Here is an 18128-nt window from a genome sequence, read left to right as displayed (position 1 = left end):
CTTGAGCCACCGCACCCGGCCCACTCTCAGGCGTTTCTTTGTAGCAATGTGAGAATGAACTTACGCTCAGCCTATAAGCTCAACATGGAGCGTGGAGAGAGGAAGGTGGTGGGCAGAAGAAGGCAGTGGTGTCTGAGCCGTTGGGCTCACTCTGACCTGGACAGGGCAACGGGTGTGGGGGACCCTGGGGATAGGGACAGGCAGAGCTGGGACAGCTCTCCTCTTCTGGGACTGACTCCAGTTACGTGTATATCAGTTGAAGTCCCACAGCTCACTCTTCTTCTATTTGTCAGTTGCTTTTTTTTTGAGATGGAGTCTCGCTGTGTTGCCCAGGCTGGAGTGCAGTGGTGTGATTGTTAAAGACCATTCTGTCCTCCATTGAATTGTCTTGGCACCTGTGTTGAAAAATCAGTTGCCTGTAGGCTGGGCACAGTGGCTCATGCCTGGAATCCCAGCACTTTGGGAGGCCGAGGCGGGTGGGTCACCTGAGGTCAGGAGTTCAAGACCAGCCTGGCCAACATGGTGAGACCCCGTTTCTACTAAAAATACAAAAATCAGCCGGGCGTGATGGCGGTGCCTGTAGTCCCAGCTACTCGGGAGGTTGAGGCAGGAGAATCGCTTGATCCCAGGAGGTGGAGGCTGCAGTGAGCAGAGATCTTACCACCGCACTCCAGCCTGGGGGAGAGAAAAGAGGCTTAATTGGCTTGTGCTTCTGCAGGCTGCACAGGTAGCATGGTGCTGGCACCTGCTCAGCTTTTTTTTTTTTTTTTTTTTGAGACTGTCTTGCTCTGTTAGGCTGGAGTGCAGTGGCGTGATCTCAGCTCACTGCAACCTCAGCCTCCTGGGTTCAAGCAATTCTCTTGCCTCAGCCTCCTGAGTAGCTGGGATTACAGGCATGAGCCACCACGCCCGGCTAATTTTTGTATTTTTAGTAGAGATGGGGTTTCACCGTGTTGTTCAGGCTGGTCTTGAACTCCTGACCTCAAGCAATCCACCCACCTCGGCCTCCCAAAGTGCTGGGATTACAGGCATGAGCTACCGCGTCTGGCCCTGCTCAGCTTTTGGGGAGGCCCCAGGAAACTTCCAATCCTGGCAGAAGGAGAAGAGGGAGCAGGAAGGTCACCTGGCCAGAGCAGGAGGGAGAGGGAGTGGGGGGTGGGGCGCCACCCACTTTTAAACACCAGATCTCCTGTGAGCTCCCTTACTAACCCAAGGACTGTACCACGGCGGGGGGATGGTGCTAAACCGTTCATGAGAAACCCGCCCCCATGGTCCATGCCTCCCACCAGGCCCCACCTCCAACACTGGGGATCACAGTTCGGCATGAGATTTGGGTGGGGACACAGATCCAAACCGTATCACTGACCGTGGCGTGTGCCAAACACAGCAGATGGCAGGGCTGGCTGTGCTCCAGCATGGGACCCTCCAGCTGCCGATCCCCCCAACCATGGCCTCTTAAGCCCCAGACCCAGTGGTACCCTCCGTCTTGGCCCTCCCAGCCCCGGTCAGGGATGCTCTGCTGGCTCTGGCCAAACTTCCTCCTTCAAATGCACCGGGAGGAGGCAAGAGCTGTCGGCGGAGACGCCTGGGGGCCACGACATCATGTCGTTGTGCGCCTTCTGTTTCTCCAGTTTGGCTTTAGGAAAAGAGGAAGCTCCATCAGCACATCCCCAGGAAGCTGGTTTGTTGGGGAAGGGGTGAGAGCAGCACTCCAGGAGGTGGCCAATGAATCTACTATGTGGGATTTCGGCTGGACTTTTCCTGACCAAGCCAGGGGCTTAATGTTACCAAGCAGGTTGCAGGCAGAAGGCTGTCACCTGCTTGACAGAAATCCTTGGGGCAAATGCTATCTCCATGTGGGGGCAACAATGAAAGCGTGAAGGATCTCAGCTGATGTTACAGTGAGAGTGTCCCCCCTTCCTGGCACTCAGGCAAGGACATTCCCCAGATGAAGGACACAGGGACCCTCCCCAGATGATGGACACAGGGACCCTCCCCAGATGAAGGACACAGGGACCCTCCCCAGAGGATGGACACAGGGACCCTCCCCAGATGATGGACACAGGGACCCTCCCCAGAGGATGGACACAGGATGCTCCCCAGATGATGGACACAGGGACCCTCCCCACATGGACATAGGGACCCTCCCCATATGGACACAGGGACCCTCCCCAGACGACGGGCACAGGACCCTCCCCACATGGACAGGAAGATTCCAGCCATGTTAGAGATGATAGAATTCCCAGACAAGGGTATGAAAGCCCCTGCTACAACTTACTCCAGATATTCAAGAGGCTATTCCAGGTGTGGTTGTGTGTGCCTGTAGTCCCAGCTACTCAAGATGCCAAGGCCATCCTGGGCAACAAAGCGAGATCTCATCTCTAAACAAAAACAGAAATAAATTAGAAAAGCGGAAGCTAGAGGAAATATCGAATGCGTTACGGATTCTGAAGGTACGAAAATCCCAACGGGGAACTTCTAGAGATGAAAATCATGATGTGTGATTTGAGAAATGCACTGGGTGGAAGTACCAACAGGTTAGACACTGGAAAGGAAAACAGTAGTCAACTCGAAACTATAACGATAAAAACTGTTTAAAATAAAACAGATTTTAAAAACAGGCCAGGCGCAGTGGGTCATGCCTGTAATCCCAGCACTTTGGGAGGCCAAGGCGGGCGGATCACGAGGTCAGGCGTTCAAGACCAGCCTGGCCAACACGGTGAAACCCCATCTCTACAAAAAATACAAAAAAAAAAAATTATCCAGGTGTGGTGGTAGGCACCTGTAATCTCAGCTACTTGGGAGGCTGAGGCAGAGAATTGCTTGAACCCAGGAGGCAGAGCCTGCAGTGAGCCAAGATCATGCCACTGCACTCCAGCCTGGGCAACAGAGCAAGACTCTGTCTCAAAAAAAAAAAAAAAAAAAACAACGAAAAAACAGAGAAATAGAATGGTGAGCTGTGAGGCAACGTTGAGTGGCCTAACATACGTTTAACTGGAGTTGGTCCCAGAAGAGGGGAAGAAGGTAAAATAGCTGAAGAAATAATGACTGGAGTTTTCCCAAGCTTGACGGGAACCATAAACCCACTGATCCAAGGAGCTGCTCAGCACAAGAACCTGGATGGAGACTCCCAGAGTGTCGTAATCACGTCGACAAAATGCCGTGATGAAACAGCAATGCTCACTCCTGCCTCTTACTTTTGACATTCTAGGAAGTTCCTGCCAGAGCAATTAGGAAAGAAAATGAAATAAAAGAGGCCGGGCACGGTGGCTCACGCCTGTAATCCCAGCACTTTGGGAGGCTGAGGCAGGCGGATCACCTGAGGTCGGGAGTTCAAGACCAGCCTGGCCACCATGGAGAAACCCCATCTCTACTAAAAATACAAAATTAGTCTGGCGTGGCGGCAGGTGCCTGTAATCCCAGCTACTCGGGAGGCTGAGGCAGGAGAATCACTTGAACCTGGGAGGTGGAGGTTGCGGGAGCTGAGATTGCGCCGTTGCACTCCAGCCTGGGCAACAAGAATGAAACTCCATCTCAAAGAAAAAAAAAAGAAAATGAAAATGAAATAAAAGGCATCCAGGGCCAGGCACAGTGGTTCACACCTTCATGTGATCTCAGCACTTTGCGAGGCCAAGGTGGGAGGATCGCTTGAGCCCAAGAGTTCAAGACAAGCCTGAGCGACATAGTGAGACCCTGTCTCTACCAAGAAAAGGAAAAAAATGCAAAAATCAGCCGGGCTTAGTGGCATGCACCTGCAGTCCCAGCTACTCTGCAGGTTGAGGTGGGATGATTGCTTAGGCCCAGGAGGCAGAGGTTGCAGTGAGCAGAGATTGCACCACTGCATTCCATCCTGGGTGACGGAGTGAGACCTTGTCTCAAATAAAAAAAAAGAAAAAGATGTGAAACTTTTCAGATGGCATGATCTCATATATAGAAAATCCGAAGGAAGCCACTGAAAAAATTATTAGAACTAATAAACAGGTACAGCAAGGTATAGAATTCTTGGAGGACACACGACCAATATTTCAAAAATCAATTGTATTTCTTCATACTGGCAGTGAACAATATAAAAACAAAACTTGTTTTTTTGAGATGGAGTCTTGGGAGGGCAGTGGCGTGATCTCAGGTCACCGAAACCTCCGCTTCCTGGGCTCAAGCGATTCTTGTGCCTCAGCCTCCCAAGTAGCTGGGACTACAGGCACCCGTCACCACGCGTGGCTAATTTGTGTATTTTTAGTAGAGACAGAGTTTCACTATGTTGGCCAGGCTGGTCTCGAACTCCTGACCTCAAGTGATCCTCCTGCCTCGGCCTCCCAAAGTGTTGGGATTACAGGCTTGAGCCACTGTGCCCGGCCTACAGTCAACTGATTTTCAATACGGGTGCCAGGACAATTCAATGGAGGAAAGAATCGTCTTTAACAAATGGTGCTGAGACACCCAAACATCCACATGCACGTGAGGGAAGCTGCTCGCCTTATTCACATCACAAACACAGTGAACTCAAAATGAATGACAGGCCGGGCATGGTGGCTCACGCCGGATCGACTGAGGTCAGGAGTTTGAGACCAGCCTGGCCAACATGGTGAAGCCCCATGTCTACCAAAAGTACAAGACGTTAGCAGGGCATGGTGGCAGGCGGCTGTAATCCCGGCTACTCAGAAGGGTGAGGCAGGAGAATCGCTTGAACCTGGGAGGCGGAGGTTGCAGTGAGCCGAGATCATGCCATTTCACTCCAGCCTGGGTGACAGACTGAGACTCCATCTCAAAAAAACAAAAACAAAAACAAAATAAAACAAAACAAAACAGAATGGATGACAGACATAAGTTAAGAGTTACAACTGGCCGGGCGCGGTGGCTCACGCTTGTAATCCCAGCACTTTGGGAGGCCGAGGCGGGCGGATCACGAGGTCAGGAGATCGAGACCACGGTGAAACCCCGTCTCTACTAAAAATACAAAAAAAAAAAAATTAGCCGGGCGCAGTGGCGGGCGCCTGTAGTCCCAGCTACTCGGAGAGGCTGAGGCAGGAGAATGGCGTGAACCCAGGAGGCGGAGCTTGCAGTGAGCCGAGATCGCGCCACTGCACTCCAGCCTGGGTGACAGAGCGAGACTCCGTCTCAAAAAAAAAAAAAAAAAGAGTTACAACTATAAAACTTCTAGAAGAAAATGTAGCAATAAATTGTCATGTTCTTGGGTTTGGAAAGTCCTTGGGCAAAAACCTTCTTAGGTAGGATACTGCTGTGGTTTGGATGTGGCCCCAAAAGCTTATGTGCTGGGAGCTTGATCCCCCATGTGGAAGTGTTGGGAGGTGGGACCTTTAAGAGGTGTTTAGCTTATGGAGGCTCTGCCCTCACGAAGAGATGAACACTGTTATTGTGGGAGTGGGTTCCTCATGGGAGGAGGGTCCAGTCCCTCCTGCTCTCCGACTCTGTCTTCTTTGTCCAGGGATGACATAGCAGGAAGGAGCTCATCAGATGACAGAAACTTCATCTGGATTTCCCAGCCTCCAGAACTGTGAGAAATAAATTTCTGTTCATTATAAATTACCCAGTCTCAGATATCCTATTAGGGCAGCACAAAATAGACTAAAACAGATACCAGAAACATAAATGACCAAAGAAAAAAATAGATAAATTAGACATCATCAAAATTTAAAACTTATGTTTCAAATGGAATTATCAAAAAGTGAAAAGACATCACATATGGGAGGAAACGTTGGCAAAATATATATTTGACAAGGAAATTGCCCAGAATTCCAAACACAATCAACCCCAAACTTCAGAAAACAGTCAACCCTGAACTCCACAGTCAACCCAGAACTGCAGAAACAGTCAACCCCGAACTCTAGAAACACTCAACTCTGAACTCCAGAAACAGTCAACCCCGAACTCCAGAAACAGTCAACCCCGAACTCCAGAAACAATCAACCCAGAACTCCAGAAACAATCAACCCAGAACTCCAGGAACGGTCAACCCTGAACTCCAGAAACAATCAACCCAGAACTCCAGAGAAAATCAACCCAGAACTCTGGAAACAATCAACCCACAACTCTAGCAACGGTCAACCCAGAACTCCAGAAACACTCAACCCAGAACTCCAGAAACACTCAACCCAGAACTCCAGAAACAATCAACCCTGAACTCCAGAAACGATCAACCCAGAACTCCAGAAACAACCCAGAACTCTAGGAACAATCAACCCAGAACTCCAGGAACGGTCAACCCAGAACTCCAGAAACACTCAACCCTGAACTCCAGAAGTGGGCCAGCCCATGGATGGATGGTCAGCTGTTTTTGACAAAGACAATTCAGTAGAGAGAGGAGAGTCTTTTCTTTCTTTCTTTCTTTCTTTCTTTCTTTCTTTCTTTTTTTTTTTTTTTGAGATGGAGTCTCCCTCTGTCACCCAGGCTGGAGTGCAATGGTGTGATCTTGGCTCACTGCAACCTCCACCTCCCAGATTCAAGCAATTCTCCTGCCTCAGCCTCCTGAGTAGCTGAGCTTACAGGCTCTTGCCACCACGCCCAGCTAATTCTTGTATTTTTAGTAGAGGCAGGGTTTCACCATGTTGGTCAGTCTGGTCTCCAACTCCTGACCTCGTGATCCACCCACCCTGGCCTCCCAAAGTACTGGGATTACAGGCTTGAGTCACAGAGCCCGGCCAGGAGACTCTTTTCAACAGTGGTTCAAAAACAATCGGATATCCATATGCAAATAAATTAACAGATTCTTACCTCACACCATATACACAAATTAACTACAAATAGATCATAGCCCTAAATACAACATCTAACCATAAACCTTTTTGGAGAAAACTTTAAAAATCTTTGTGACCTTTAGGCAAAGATTTCTTAGCTACAAACACCAAAAGAATAATACATCAAGAAAAATGGGCAAATTAGACTTCATTAAAAGGAAGAACTTCTCTTTTTCTTTTTTAAAAAAATTTTGTGTATCCTCATTGTTAAACACGAACTCTTTTTCAAGAGGCAGTGTTAACAACATGAAAAGGCTGGGCACAGTGGCTCAGGCCTGTAATCCCAGCACTTTGGGAGGCTGAAGCGGGCAGGTCACCTCAGGTCAGGAGTTCGAGACCAATCTGGCCAATGTGGCGAAACCCTGTCTCTACTAAAAATACAAAAATTATCTGGGTGTGGTGGTGGGTGCCTGTAGTCTCAGCTACTCAGAAGGCTGAGGTAGGAGAATCACTTGAACCTGGGAGGCAGAGGTTGCAGTGAGCTGAGATCATGCCACTGCACTCCAGGTTGGGCAACAGAGCAGGACACTGTCTCAAAAAAAGACAAGAAAAGACAAACCACAGGCTGGAAGAAAATAAATCACATATCTGATAAAAGACTTACATGCAGAATATGTGAAGAATCCTGGGCCGGTGCAGTGGCTCATGCCTGTAATCCCAGCCCTTTGGGAGGCCGAGGTGGGTAGATCACCTCAAGTCAGGAGTTCGAGACCAGCCTGGCCAACGTGGTGAAACCCTGTTTCTACTAAAAATACAAAAAATTAGCCAGAGGGTGTGGTGGCACGTTCCTGTAATCCCAGCTTCTCAGGAGGCTGAGGCAGGAGAATTGCTTGAACCTGGGAGGCAGAGGTTGCTGTGAGCTGAGATCGTGCCACTGCACTCCAGCTTGGGCAATAAGAGTCAAACTCTAAAAAAAAAAAAAAATGCTGCAAACTCAAAAACAAGAAAACAACCTAATTTTTATTTCTAATTTAATTTTTTGTAGAGACAGGGTTTTCCATGTTGCCCTGGCATGTCTCAAACTCCTGGCCTCAAGTGATCTGCCTGCCTCAGCCTCCCAAATTGCTGGGATTACAGGTGTGAGCCACTGCACCAGGCCACAACCTAATTTTTAAAATGGACAAAATAGGCTAACCACAGTGGCTCACACCTGTAATACCAGCACTTTGGGAGGCCGAGGCAGGCAGATCACTTGAGGTCAGGAGTTTGAGACCAGCCTGGCCAACATGCTGAAACCCCGTCCCTACTAAAAATACAAAAATTAGTCAGGTGTGGTGTCAGGCACCTGTAATCCCAGCTACTCAGGAGGCTGAGGTGAGACAATCGCTTGAACCCGGGGGGTGGAGGTTGCAGTGAGCCAAGATCTCACCACTTCACTCCAGCCTGGGCAACAGAGTGAGGCTCTGTCTCAAATAAAATAAAATGGACAAAATATTTCATCAGTCTTTTTACCAAAGAAGATACAAGGATAACAAATGCACATGTGAGAAGATGCCCAGTGTTGTTCATCATTAGGGAAATGCAGATTAAAACCAGAATGAGTGCCTACTGCAATGGCTGAATTACAAAGCTGTCCGGTGCTGAGTGCGGGTGAGGACATGGAGCCTGGAACCTCTAGTGGGAATAAATAATTGTACAACCACACTGGAAGGCGGTCTGGCAGTTTCTCAAAAAGTTAAACATATACCTATCATATGACCTAGCCACTCCAATTCCGAGTATGTACCCAAGAGAAATGAAAGCATGTGTCCACACAGTCAACCCCAAGTATCTGAGACAGGTCTGAATCCATTTAGAAAGTTGATTTTGCCAGGCCGGGCACGGTGGCTCACGCCTGTAATCCCAGCACTTTGGGAGGCTGAGGCGGGTGGATCACGAGGTCAGGAGATCGAGACCATCCTGGCTAACACGGTGAAACCCCATCTCTACTAAAAATACAAAAAAATTAGCCGGGCGTGCTGGCGGACACCTGTGGTCCCAGCTACTCGGGAGGCGGAGACAGGAGGATGGCTGAACCCGGGAGGCAGAGCTTGCAGTGAGCCGAGATGGTGCCACTGCACTCCAGCCTGGGCAACAGAGCGAGACTCCATCTCAAAAAAAAAAAAAAAGTAAGTTGATTTTGCCAAGGTTAAAGGTTAAGGACGTGCCCGTGACACGGCCTCAGGAGGTCCTGATGACCTGTGCCCGAAGTGGCCGGGGTACAGCTGGGTTTTCTACATTTTAGTAAGACACAAGACTTCAATAATATGTGTAAGATGTACATTGGTTCAGTCCCAAGAGGCAAGACAATTTGAAGAGGGGAGAGGGCTTCCAGGTCACAGGTGATAAAACAAAGGGTCACATTCTTTTGAGTTTCTGATTAGATGTTCACTCATCTCAGTGAGCAGAGGAACAACTTTGAATTCTGTCCATCCTGTGTCTGCAAGGAATTTCCGTGTGGACACATCCTGAGGGAGATAGGCAGCTTTTTTATTATTTAAATCTTAGTAGCTGTCTTTTTAAAGAATAGAACGGGAGGCAAGTGGGCCCTAAGCAGTTGCCAGCTTGACTTTTCCGTTTGGCTCAGTGATTTGGGGGGTCCCAAGATTCACTTTCCTTTCACAGTACAAACGCTTGTACACAAATGTTCATAGCAGTTTTAGCTGCGATAGCCCCAAACTAGAAATAATCCAAATGTTCATCAACAGAGGAATGGATACAGAAACTGTAGTGTATCCAACAATGGAACACTTTGCATAAAAAGCAACAATATGACATATACCACAGTGTGGGTGAATCTCTTTTTTTTTTTTTTTTTTTTTTTTTTTGAGACGGAATCTTGCTCTGTTGCCCAGGCTGGAGTGCAGTGGTGCGATCTCGGCTCACTGCGAGCTCCACCTCCCAGGTTCACGCCATTCTCCTGCCTCAGCCTCCTGAGTAGCTGGGAATACAGGCGCCCACCACCGCGCCCGGCTAATTTTTTTTGTATTTTCAGTAGAGACGGGGTTTCACCGTGGTCTCGATCTCCTGACCTCATGATCCACCCACCTCAGCCTCCCAAAGTGCTGGGATTACAGGTGTGAGCCACCGCGCCCGACCTTGTGGGTGAATCTCTAAGAAATGCTGTCACAGAGGACCTGTCCTATACAAAGAAGGGCCCAGTGGACGATTCTAGCCAATGCAACTTACTCTGCAGGGACAGCGGATTCAGGGTTGCCTGAGTGTGAGAAGGGAAAGAATCACCGAGGGGCTGAAGGAACATTTGGGAGTGTTGGAGACGTTTGTGGTGGCTCCCAGGGGTATATGTGTCCAAACCTAGCGAACTGCACATTTTAAATACTTGAAGACCGGGACAGCTCACGCCTGTCATTCCAGCACTTTGGGAGGCCAAGGCGGGCAGATCACTTGAGATCAGGAGTTTGAGACCAGCCTGGCCAACATGGCAAAACCCCATCTCTACTAAAAATACAAAAATTCTCTGGACATGTTGGCGTGCGCCTGTGGTCCCAGCTGCTCAGGAGGCTGAGGCAGGAGAATCACTGGAACCTGGGAGGCGGAGGTTATAGTTGGCCAAGATGGAGCCACTGCACTCCGTCCAGCCTGGGCAACAGAGTGAGACTCCGTCTCAAACGATAGATAGATAGTTAAATAAATAAATACTTGAAGTGTATTATGTGTTAATTATACTTCAATAAAGCTATAAAAAATGAAAAGGAGGCTGGGCTTGGCGACGGCGCCTGTGATCCCAGCTACTCAGGAGGCTGAGGCTGGAGGATCACTTGAGCCTGGGAGGTGGAGGCTGCAGTGAGCTGGGATCCCGCCACTGCACTCCAGCCTGGGCGACAGAGTGAAACCCCATCTCAAAAAAAAAAAAAAAAAGGAGGAAAAAAGAAGGAAAAGAAAAGAAAAAAAAGAAAGAAAAATAATTCTGCAGCTGTGTACATCGTTTGAGGCTGTGCCCGGCATGGGAGGGTTCCTCATGAATCAGCTCCCCGACTGTCTCAAGGTCCAGGGCTTTCACCTGGGCCACACGCCTCAGGAAAGGGAGCCAGCAACCCCCCAAGAATCGCCTTCTCCCCCCGCCCTCCCCAGGACGGGCAGGACCTGGCGCCCCCTGACCAGGGCAGGAGCCGCTGAGCCGACCCGGTCCGGGGCGCAGTGGCATCCTGGTGCCCTCTGGTGGCTGCTAGGGGCACAGCACGTCCCCATCCTCCCAGGGGACCCTGCCCAACCACCACTTGCCCCCCAGGCCGGGGTCTGGTCTCTGCCTCCACCGTAGAACTGGGTTATTCGCCGGGCGCGGTGGCTCACGCTTGTAATCCCAGCACTTTGGGAGGCCGAGGCGGGCGGATCACGAGGTCAGGAGATCGAGACCACGGTGAAACCCCGTCTCTACTAAAAATACAAAAAATTAGCCGGGCGTGGTGGCGGGCGCCTGTAGTCCCAGCTACTCGGAGAGGCTGAGGTAGGAGAATGGCGTGAACCCGGGAGGCGGAGCTTGCAGTGAGCCGAGATTGCGCCACTGCACTCCAGCCTGGGCGACAGAGCGAGACTCAGTCTCAAAAAAAAAAAAAAAAAAAAAAAGAACTGGGTTATTCTTCCTCCCTGGACTGAGGGGTGCTGCCGCCTGAAGTGCAGGGGGGCCCTGACTACTCCTCATCCTACAGCCGCCCTCCCCCTGCTGCTCCCACCAGGAAGGTTCGTGACTGGGCTGGAGTACGGGGAAGGGCTCCCCTGAAGGCTCAGGCCAACTCCAGTGACAGCTTGTTGTGAAAAGGCCTCAGGGTAGGCCCCTCCCTCCGCCACCCTAGACCTCCTGGCACAGCACCCTGGCCACAGCCTTGCCGTTGGCCTCCCTGCCTCTCCTGTCCCAAGCCCCAGAGCCTTCTCATCTCGTGATGGTCCACGTGGGGCCTGGACGCCACTTGCATGCTCACCCAGGATGTGGTGCTGGGTCAGCTGAGCATCCACGTGAAGACAGGAGTCCCGTGCCCCCATCTCCCACCTCTCACAAAAGTCAATGCCAAGTGTGTGGCAGAGCCGATCGTGAAAGGCAACACAATGAAGGTTTTTTTTAAATGAAGGAATAGGCCGGGCGCGGTGGCTCACACCTGAGGTCAGGAGTTTGAGAGCAGCCTGGGAAACATGGAGAAACCCCGTCTCTACTAAAAATACAAAATTAGTCGGGCATGGTGGTGCCTGCCTGTAATCCCAGCTACTTAGGAGGCTGAGACAGGAGAATCTCTTCAACCTGGGAGGCGGAGGTTGCAGTGAGCTGAGATTTTGCCATTGCACATCAGCCTGAGCGACAAGAGTGAAACTCCGTCTCAAACAAACAAACAAGCAAACAAAGGTACCGTTACGAGGGTGGAAAGTGGAGGCAGAGAGGGAGAAGATTCCCCAGTACGAGAGTTCAATGAAGAGCTCGTCCAGAATACATAACGACTCCTACAGACCCACAGCGGGGAGGCACAGGGAGGCGGCCGCAGCCGAGAGGCGCCGCACAGAAGCAGATGCGCAGCTCCTGCGAAACTCCAGCCTGGAGCACGGCCACGCAGCCGCCTGGGGAACGGGGCGGCACCTTCTGACACTGACCGCACCCGTCCTGGAAATGCGAGAGGTTTGCCGAAAGGAATGTTCCCAGATATTCACAGCCACACCGTGTGTGGTAGCTGCAAACTGGAAACGACCCACATCGCCACCCACGGGAAACGGCACAGCCGCGTGGCACGTTCACGCAGGACAGCCTCGCCCGCCCGGGCAGTCGCCCGCAGCCCTCATGGCAGCTCTCTCCAGAGTGCGGCGTGGGCCCGAGGACACAGACGCAGACAGGGATGCAGGATGCGATTCCACTTGTGAAAGCTCAAGTCAGGCTGGCCCTGGGTGGCAGGACGCCTTGTCCTGTGGCCTCGTGGAAAAGCATCGTGCAACACCAGGCATGCGCTTTTTGCACGCCCAGCTCTCACTGCCACCCCTCTCGGTGCAGGCCCCGGTCTCCTAGTCTCCTGCCCTGGACTCTCAGGAGCTTCTCAGTCCAAGCCTCCTCCTTAGAGAGGTCTCCGGCCCTCCAACCACTCCTCTCCCTACTTCTTTCCCAGGACGTGCTGCCATCGGAGCTGAGCTCATCTGTCTGTTTGATCGGATGCTTATTGTTGGATCCCTCGCCCTGTCCTCTTGTCCCCTGGCTCGGAAACTGCCTGGGAATGGGCACCGTGAACCCCAAGGTCAGGACAGCCTGGAGGGTGCAGCTGAGCGGAGCCGGGCATGGGGGCACCTGACCCTGGCGCTCCCTGGCTGTGTGGCTACGCAGGCCACTCACCCCCACATGAGCCCCGGAGGTCAGGACAGGGAGGCACAAGCCCTGGCCAGGACACAGAGGCCATCTCAGAAGCAGGCCAGGAACATTCCAGGGGCGGCAGGGAGGACAGGTCTGAGGTTTCACCGCGGGTGGCGGAAGCACGGGAACTGAGCGGTGCTGCCTGCTGGTCGGCGTCCTCCGGCCCGTGTCTGACCCCACCTCGGCTGGGCCCCGTGCCAGGAAGTCGTCCTCACGTACTGTAGGTGGAGGGCCCTCAAATGCCATCTATTTGTGGCCTGGACCCTGTGGCTGGCACGAGTCTCATGTGACCACAGGGACGTGGTATTTTTGGCACAGGGGGTGGAGCCTGTGCAGCCAGCCTAGCACCATGCCGCCCCAGGATGGGCAGCTCAGACGCCCAGCTCGGCCGCCGGGACCCAGGTAGGACATGGTCAGCTGCTTGCCCTGACCCAAGGGGTCCCAATGGCAACAACCCCCACAGGGGCTTCTCAAGAGACCAGAAAGGAGGGCGAAGGTCAGTGGGCGGGAAGCCATCGTGCCCTGGCCTCCGTCTCAGGACTGTCCCCGCCAAAGTGACTTCCCACTCCTGGGTCCAGAGGGGCTGACCTGAGGCCGAGGGCGGCCCCCTCTAGGGGTAGACCGGACAGCCGGCTAGGGTCTCCTTGCTTCTCTGAGATGGGGCAAAGGAAGGCACCCTGGGCAGCCGGGCAGGCCTGGGTCATGGTACAGACCTCGAGGATGGCCCGAGGTGGCTGCTGGGTCAAGAGACCCACTGCATCCTGCACCTCCTGCCCAGGCTTTCCCTGCTGACTTGGGCCAGCTCTGGCCAGCACCACCTGGTGAGCTCAGAGAATAGCATGGCCCAGCCAAGGCGATCGGAAGGTCATCACTGAGGGCTGTGCACCTGCTGGGTCCTGTAAACCTTTCCTGTGGCCGGCTGCCAGCTGGGGCGCACTGGGACGGACCAGGGCTGCCCACCCCCCCGAGGGCACTGCTCCCGTTGAGTGGACCCTGAAAGGTGCTTTGCCGTGTAAAGACAGCTCTGGCAGAAGGTGGAGGAGGTGAGGCTGCCCCAGCTGAGATGTGATGGGAAACAGCATTCAAACCTGAGGATGGCTGGTTTTATAGCTTCACTGGTCGAAAACCATCTTTGATTCTAGGAATGTAACACTGCATCATTACACAGCTATCATTTGGGGTGCGTTGGGAACTAGGGTCATGGGAGCTGGGGATCTTCTAACTTGGAAATCGTCACCACTAGGTTTGAAGGAAGCGCAGCCCTCCCCTTGAGACGCTGTTCTCTTCTTTTCAGGGCACAGATGGAGCCCCGAGGCTGTGGGAGCTCCCAGGTCTCGTGGGGCAGGGGCGGCATGTGCAGGGTGGTGCCTGGGGCCTGAACCCATGAAGACCCCACCGGACCCATTCTGCTACCCTCCAGTGCCTCTGCTGACCCCACATGGAAAATTTCCAGTACAGCGTCCAGCTGAGTGACCAGGACTGGGCCGAGTTCTCAGCCACCGCCGATGAGTGTGGCCTCCTGCAGGCAGGCCTGGCCTCTGGGGACGAGCCCTTGTCCAGTGACATTGACCAAGGGGACAGCAGCGGCAGCAGTCCCCCCAGGGCCCCACCTCTCCCAACTGGGCAGCCAGCTGCAGGAGGGCGGAGCTGGCGGGGCTGCGAGGAGGAGGACGTGGCCACACAGCAGCCGGTCACCAGGTCTCGGTGTGAGCCTGTCTTGGCCCTGGGGACCAGTCAGCAGACACCCAGCACGTCCGCACGGGCAGAAGCTCCACCGTCCCTCGGCCCCTGCGCCAGCCCTCCCGGCCAGTGCTCATCCTGCCCTGCTCCGGCATCTTCTGCAGACCAGATGCAGAGGCTTCTGCAGGGCCCTGCCCCACGGCCCCCTGGTGAGCCTCCTGGAAGTCCCGAGTCCCCTGGCCACAGCACTGGCTCCCAGAGGCCCCCTGATAGCCCTGGAGCCCCACCACGGAGCCCCAGCCGAAAGAAGAGGCGAGCTGTGGGTGCCAAGGGGGGTGGGCACGCAGGAGCCTCTGCTTCTGCCCGGATGGGCTCCCCACGGCTCCCTGCGGCCAGTCCTGAGACGGCAAAGCTGATAGCCAAAGCCGGGCAGGAGGAGTCGGGGCCAGGTCCTGCAAAAGCTCCTGAGCCTGGCCCCAGGTCCCCTGTGCAGGGAGACAGACCAGGGCCAGGTTTGGGCCTGTCTACACCTGTCCCTGTGACTGAGCAAGGCACAGACCAAATCAGAACCTCCCCCCGAGCCCAGCAGCACACGGTGTCCACGCCTGTCCGGGAAGCCCACCCAGATGTCTCAAGGGCTAAGTCAGACATGGCTGTGTGTACACCCGCCTCCGAGCGGCAACCTGACAGGGACATGGCTGTGTCTACACCCGCCTCTGAGCCGCAACCTGACAGGGACATGGCTGTGTGTACACCCGCCTCCAAGCTGCAACCTGACACAGCTGTGTCTACGCCAGCTTCTGAGCCTCAGTCCAGTGTGGCTCTGTCTACACCCATCTCCAAGCCACAACTGGACACGGACATGGCTGTGTCCACACCTGCCTCCGAGCCGCAGCCTGACATGGCTGTGTCTACACCTGCCTCCAAGCATGGCCTGGATGTGGCCTTGCCTACAGCAGGCCCAGTGGCTAAGCTAGAGGTGGCTTCATCTCCACTTGTCTCAGAGGCTGTGCCGAGGATGACCGAGTCCAGTGGGCTTGTGTCTACACCTGTTCCCAGAGCTGACGCCGCTGGCCCCGCCTGGTCTCCCACCCGCAGAGCTGGGCCTGATGTGGTGGAGACAGAGGTTGTTGTGTCTGAGCCCTCAGCAGGGGCCCCTGGATGCTGCTCTGGGGCGGCCACACTGGGTCTCACCCAAGTCCCCAGGAAGAAGAAAGTGCGCTTCTCCATGGCTGGGCCCGGCCCCAACAAGCCAGGCTCAGAAGAGGCCTCAGCCCGGCCCTCAGCCCCCCGGACAGCAACTGGGGGCCACGGGGGGCCCGGAGCCTGGGATGCTGTGGCCGTCGGGCCCCGGCCCCACCAGCCTCGGATCCTCAAGCACCTGCCTCGCCCCCCTCCCTCTGCCGTGGCGAGGGCCGGGCCGGGGAGCAGCTTTGCTGTGACCCTCCCGGAGGCTTATGAGTTCTTCTTCTGTGACACCATCGAGGAGGACGAAGATGCTGAGGCGGCAGCCGCCGGTCAGGATCCGGCAGGCGTCCAGTGGCCGGACATGTGCGAGTTCTTCTTCCCAGATGGTGGAGCCCAGAGGTCGAGGCAGTGGGGGTCCCCGGCGCCACTCCCGAGAGCTGATCCTGTGCCGACCCCCATACCTGGAGACCCCGTGCCCATCTCCATCCCTGAGGTCTATGAACACTTCTTCGGGGAGGACAGGCTTGAGGGCGTGCTGGTGCCGGCTGTCCCACTCCCGCTGCAGGCATTGGAGCCTCCCGGGTCGGTCTCCCACGGGGCGGGGCCTGGGACTCCCCTCAAGCCAGCCGTGGTAGAGCGGCTCCACCTGGCTCTTAGACGGGCAGGTAGGTGCTCTCGGATTCCACAGCCTGTCCAGGTCCCAGGCACACACTGTCCAGGGAGCTTGGCCTGGGATGGGACCGCTGGGGACGGGCAGACAGGGCTCAGGTCATCCCCTAACAGGGGAGACTGGGGACCAGCCCCCAGTCATCCCAGGACACAGTCCAGACAGGGCGGCCCAGGCCAGGCACCCGGGCTGTTCAGGGGGTTGGCTCTGCACAGCCGTTGCCCTGTGTCCAGGCCCATGTGACGGCGGCGTCCCTCCCCCAGCCTCTGGCAGGGTTCCCATCCAGGCCTCACTGCCTTCAGGGTCAGGCACTCTGCGAGGCACATCTCACACTCATCTCCTCTGGGAGATGCTTTACAGACCAGAAAACAGGGGCTCCACCGGCAGTTCCCCCAAACTGGCCCAACTCAACCAGGTCACCAAAGTCTCAGGCGGAGGAAGCACGGGAGAGATGTGACTCCAACAGACGTGTCCAGGGCAGACGGTTCCTGGTGCAGGCGGTTCCCGGGGCGGGCGGTTCCCGGGGCGGGCGTGTGCAGGGCAGGCAGTTCCCAGGCCAAGAGTGTGCAGGGCAGGCGTGTGTGGGGCAGGTGGCTCCCGGGATTGAGGGGGCAGGCGGTTCCTGGGATTGGGGGGGCAGGCGGTTCCCGGGATTGGGGGGGCAGGTGGTTCCCGGGATTGGGGGGGGGCAGGTGGTTCCCGGGATTGGGGGAGGGCAGGCGGTTCCCGGGATTGGAGGGCAGGCGGTTCCCAGGGTTGGGGGGCAGGTGGTTCCCGGGGCGGGCCTGTGCGGGGCCATCTCTGAGTGCAGCCGTGGGGCTAAAGGTGAGCTTCTGTCCTAGGGGAGCTCCGGGGACCTGTCCCATCATTTGCCTTCAGCCAGAATGACATGTGCCTGGTGTTTGTAGCCTTTGCCACCTGGGCTGTGAGGACGTCAGATCTGCATACCCCAGACGCCTGGAAAACAGGTTCGGGTGCCTGGGGGCAGAGGGAGCTGCGCCTAGAAGCCAGACTGAGGGTTACTGGCAGGACGAGGGGTGCATGGGGGCCCCAGGGCTCTCCCCTGACCTGCTCCCCCCAGGCTGAGCTGCGGCCCTAGTTGCACTGGCCTTGCCCGCCCTTTGAGGGCTGGGTCTTGTGGGCAGACGGTGCTGACAGCCAGGCTGGCCCTCAGGAGACCCTGTGCTTCTCTTGCAGTCTTGCTGGCCAACATTGGCACCATCTCTGCCATCCGCTACTTCCGCCGGCAGGTGGGGCAAGGGCGCCGCAGTCGCAGCCGCAGTCGCAGCCGCAGCCCCAGCTCCTAGGAGCCAGGCCGGGGCCAGGGAGATGCGGGATGAGGAGACGACCACAGGCGCCCAGGACAGGAGGAGGGGCCGCCCTCGCCTGAGCCCTCTGACCCCTCTCTTCTATGGCGTCCAGGAGCGGGGGCGTGTCCTGGTGCTGCTCCCTCCGACTCACCTGAGGATCCAGCCAGTGGCCAGGACCACTCCCCACGCTGGGGAGGAGAGGTGCTAAAGTCTGG

At 55.1% G+C, this 18128-nt stretch overlaps 1 protein-coding gene across 3 annotated transcripts; it reads left to right on the top strand.

Annotated features, from left to right (window-relative positions):
- Positions 1-14369: 14369 nt before the first annotated feature.
- PERM1 (PPARGC1 and ESRR induced regulator, muscle 1) lies at positions 14370-18020 on the top strand. Of its 3 annotated transcripts, XM_032758551.1 has the most exons (4): positions 14370-14399; positions 14879-16601; positions 17446-17571; positions 17801-18020. In XM_032758551.1, exons 1-4 carry the CDS (start codon positions 14370-14372, stop codon positions 17908-17910), a joined length of 1989 nt encoding a protein of 662 aa, XP_032614442.1. In that variant the 3' UTR covers positions 17911-18020. The 3 variants fall into 3 exon arrangements, with proteins under 3 accessions (XP_032614442.1, XP_032614441.1, XP_032614440.1); XM_032758550.1 differs by lacking the exon at positions 14370-14399 and having other exon boundaries at positions 14507-16601; positions 17512-17571; XM_032758549.1 differs by lacking the exon at positions 14370-14399 and having other exon boundaries at positions 14507-16601.
- The last annotated feature ends 108 nt before the right edge of the window (positions 18021-18128 follow it).

This window comes from Hylobates moloch, unplaced genomic scaffold, assembly GCF_009828535.3.
Source record: "Hylobates moloch isolate HMO894 unplaced genomic scaffold, HMol_V3 SCAFFOLD_9, whole genome shotgun sequence".
In the NCBI taxonomy this organism is placed as follows: Eukaryota; Metazoa; Chordata; class Mammalia; order Primates; family Hylobatidae; genus Hylobates; species Hylobates moloch.
Note: the sequence above shows the minus strand (reverse complement) of the source record. Positions and strands in the feature narration are given on the sequence as shown.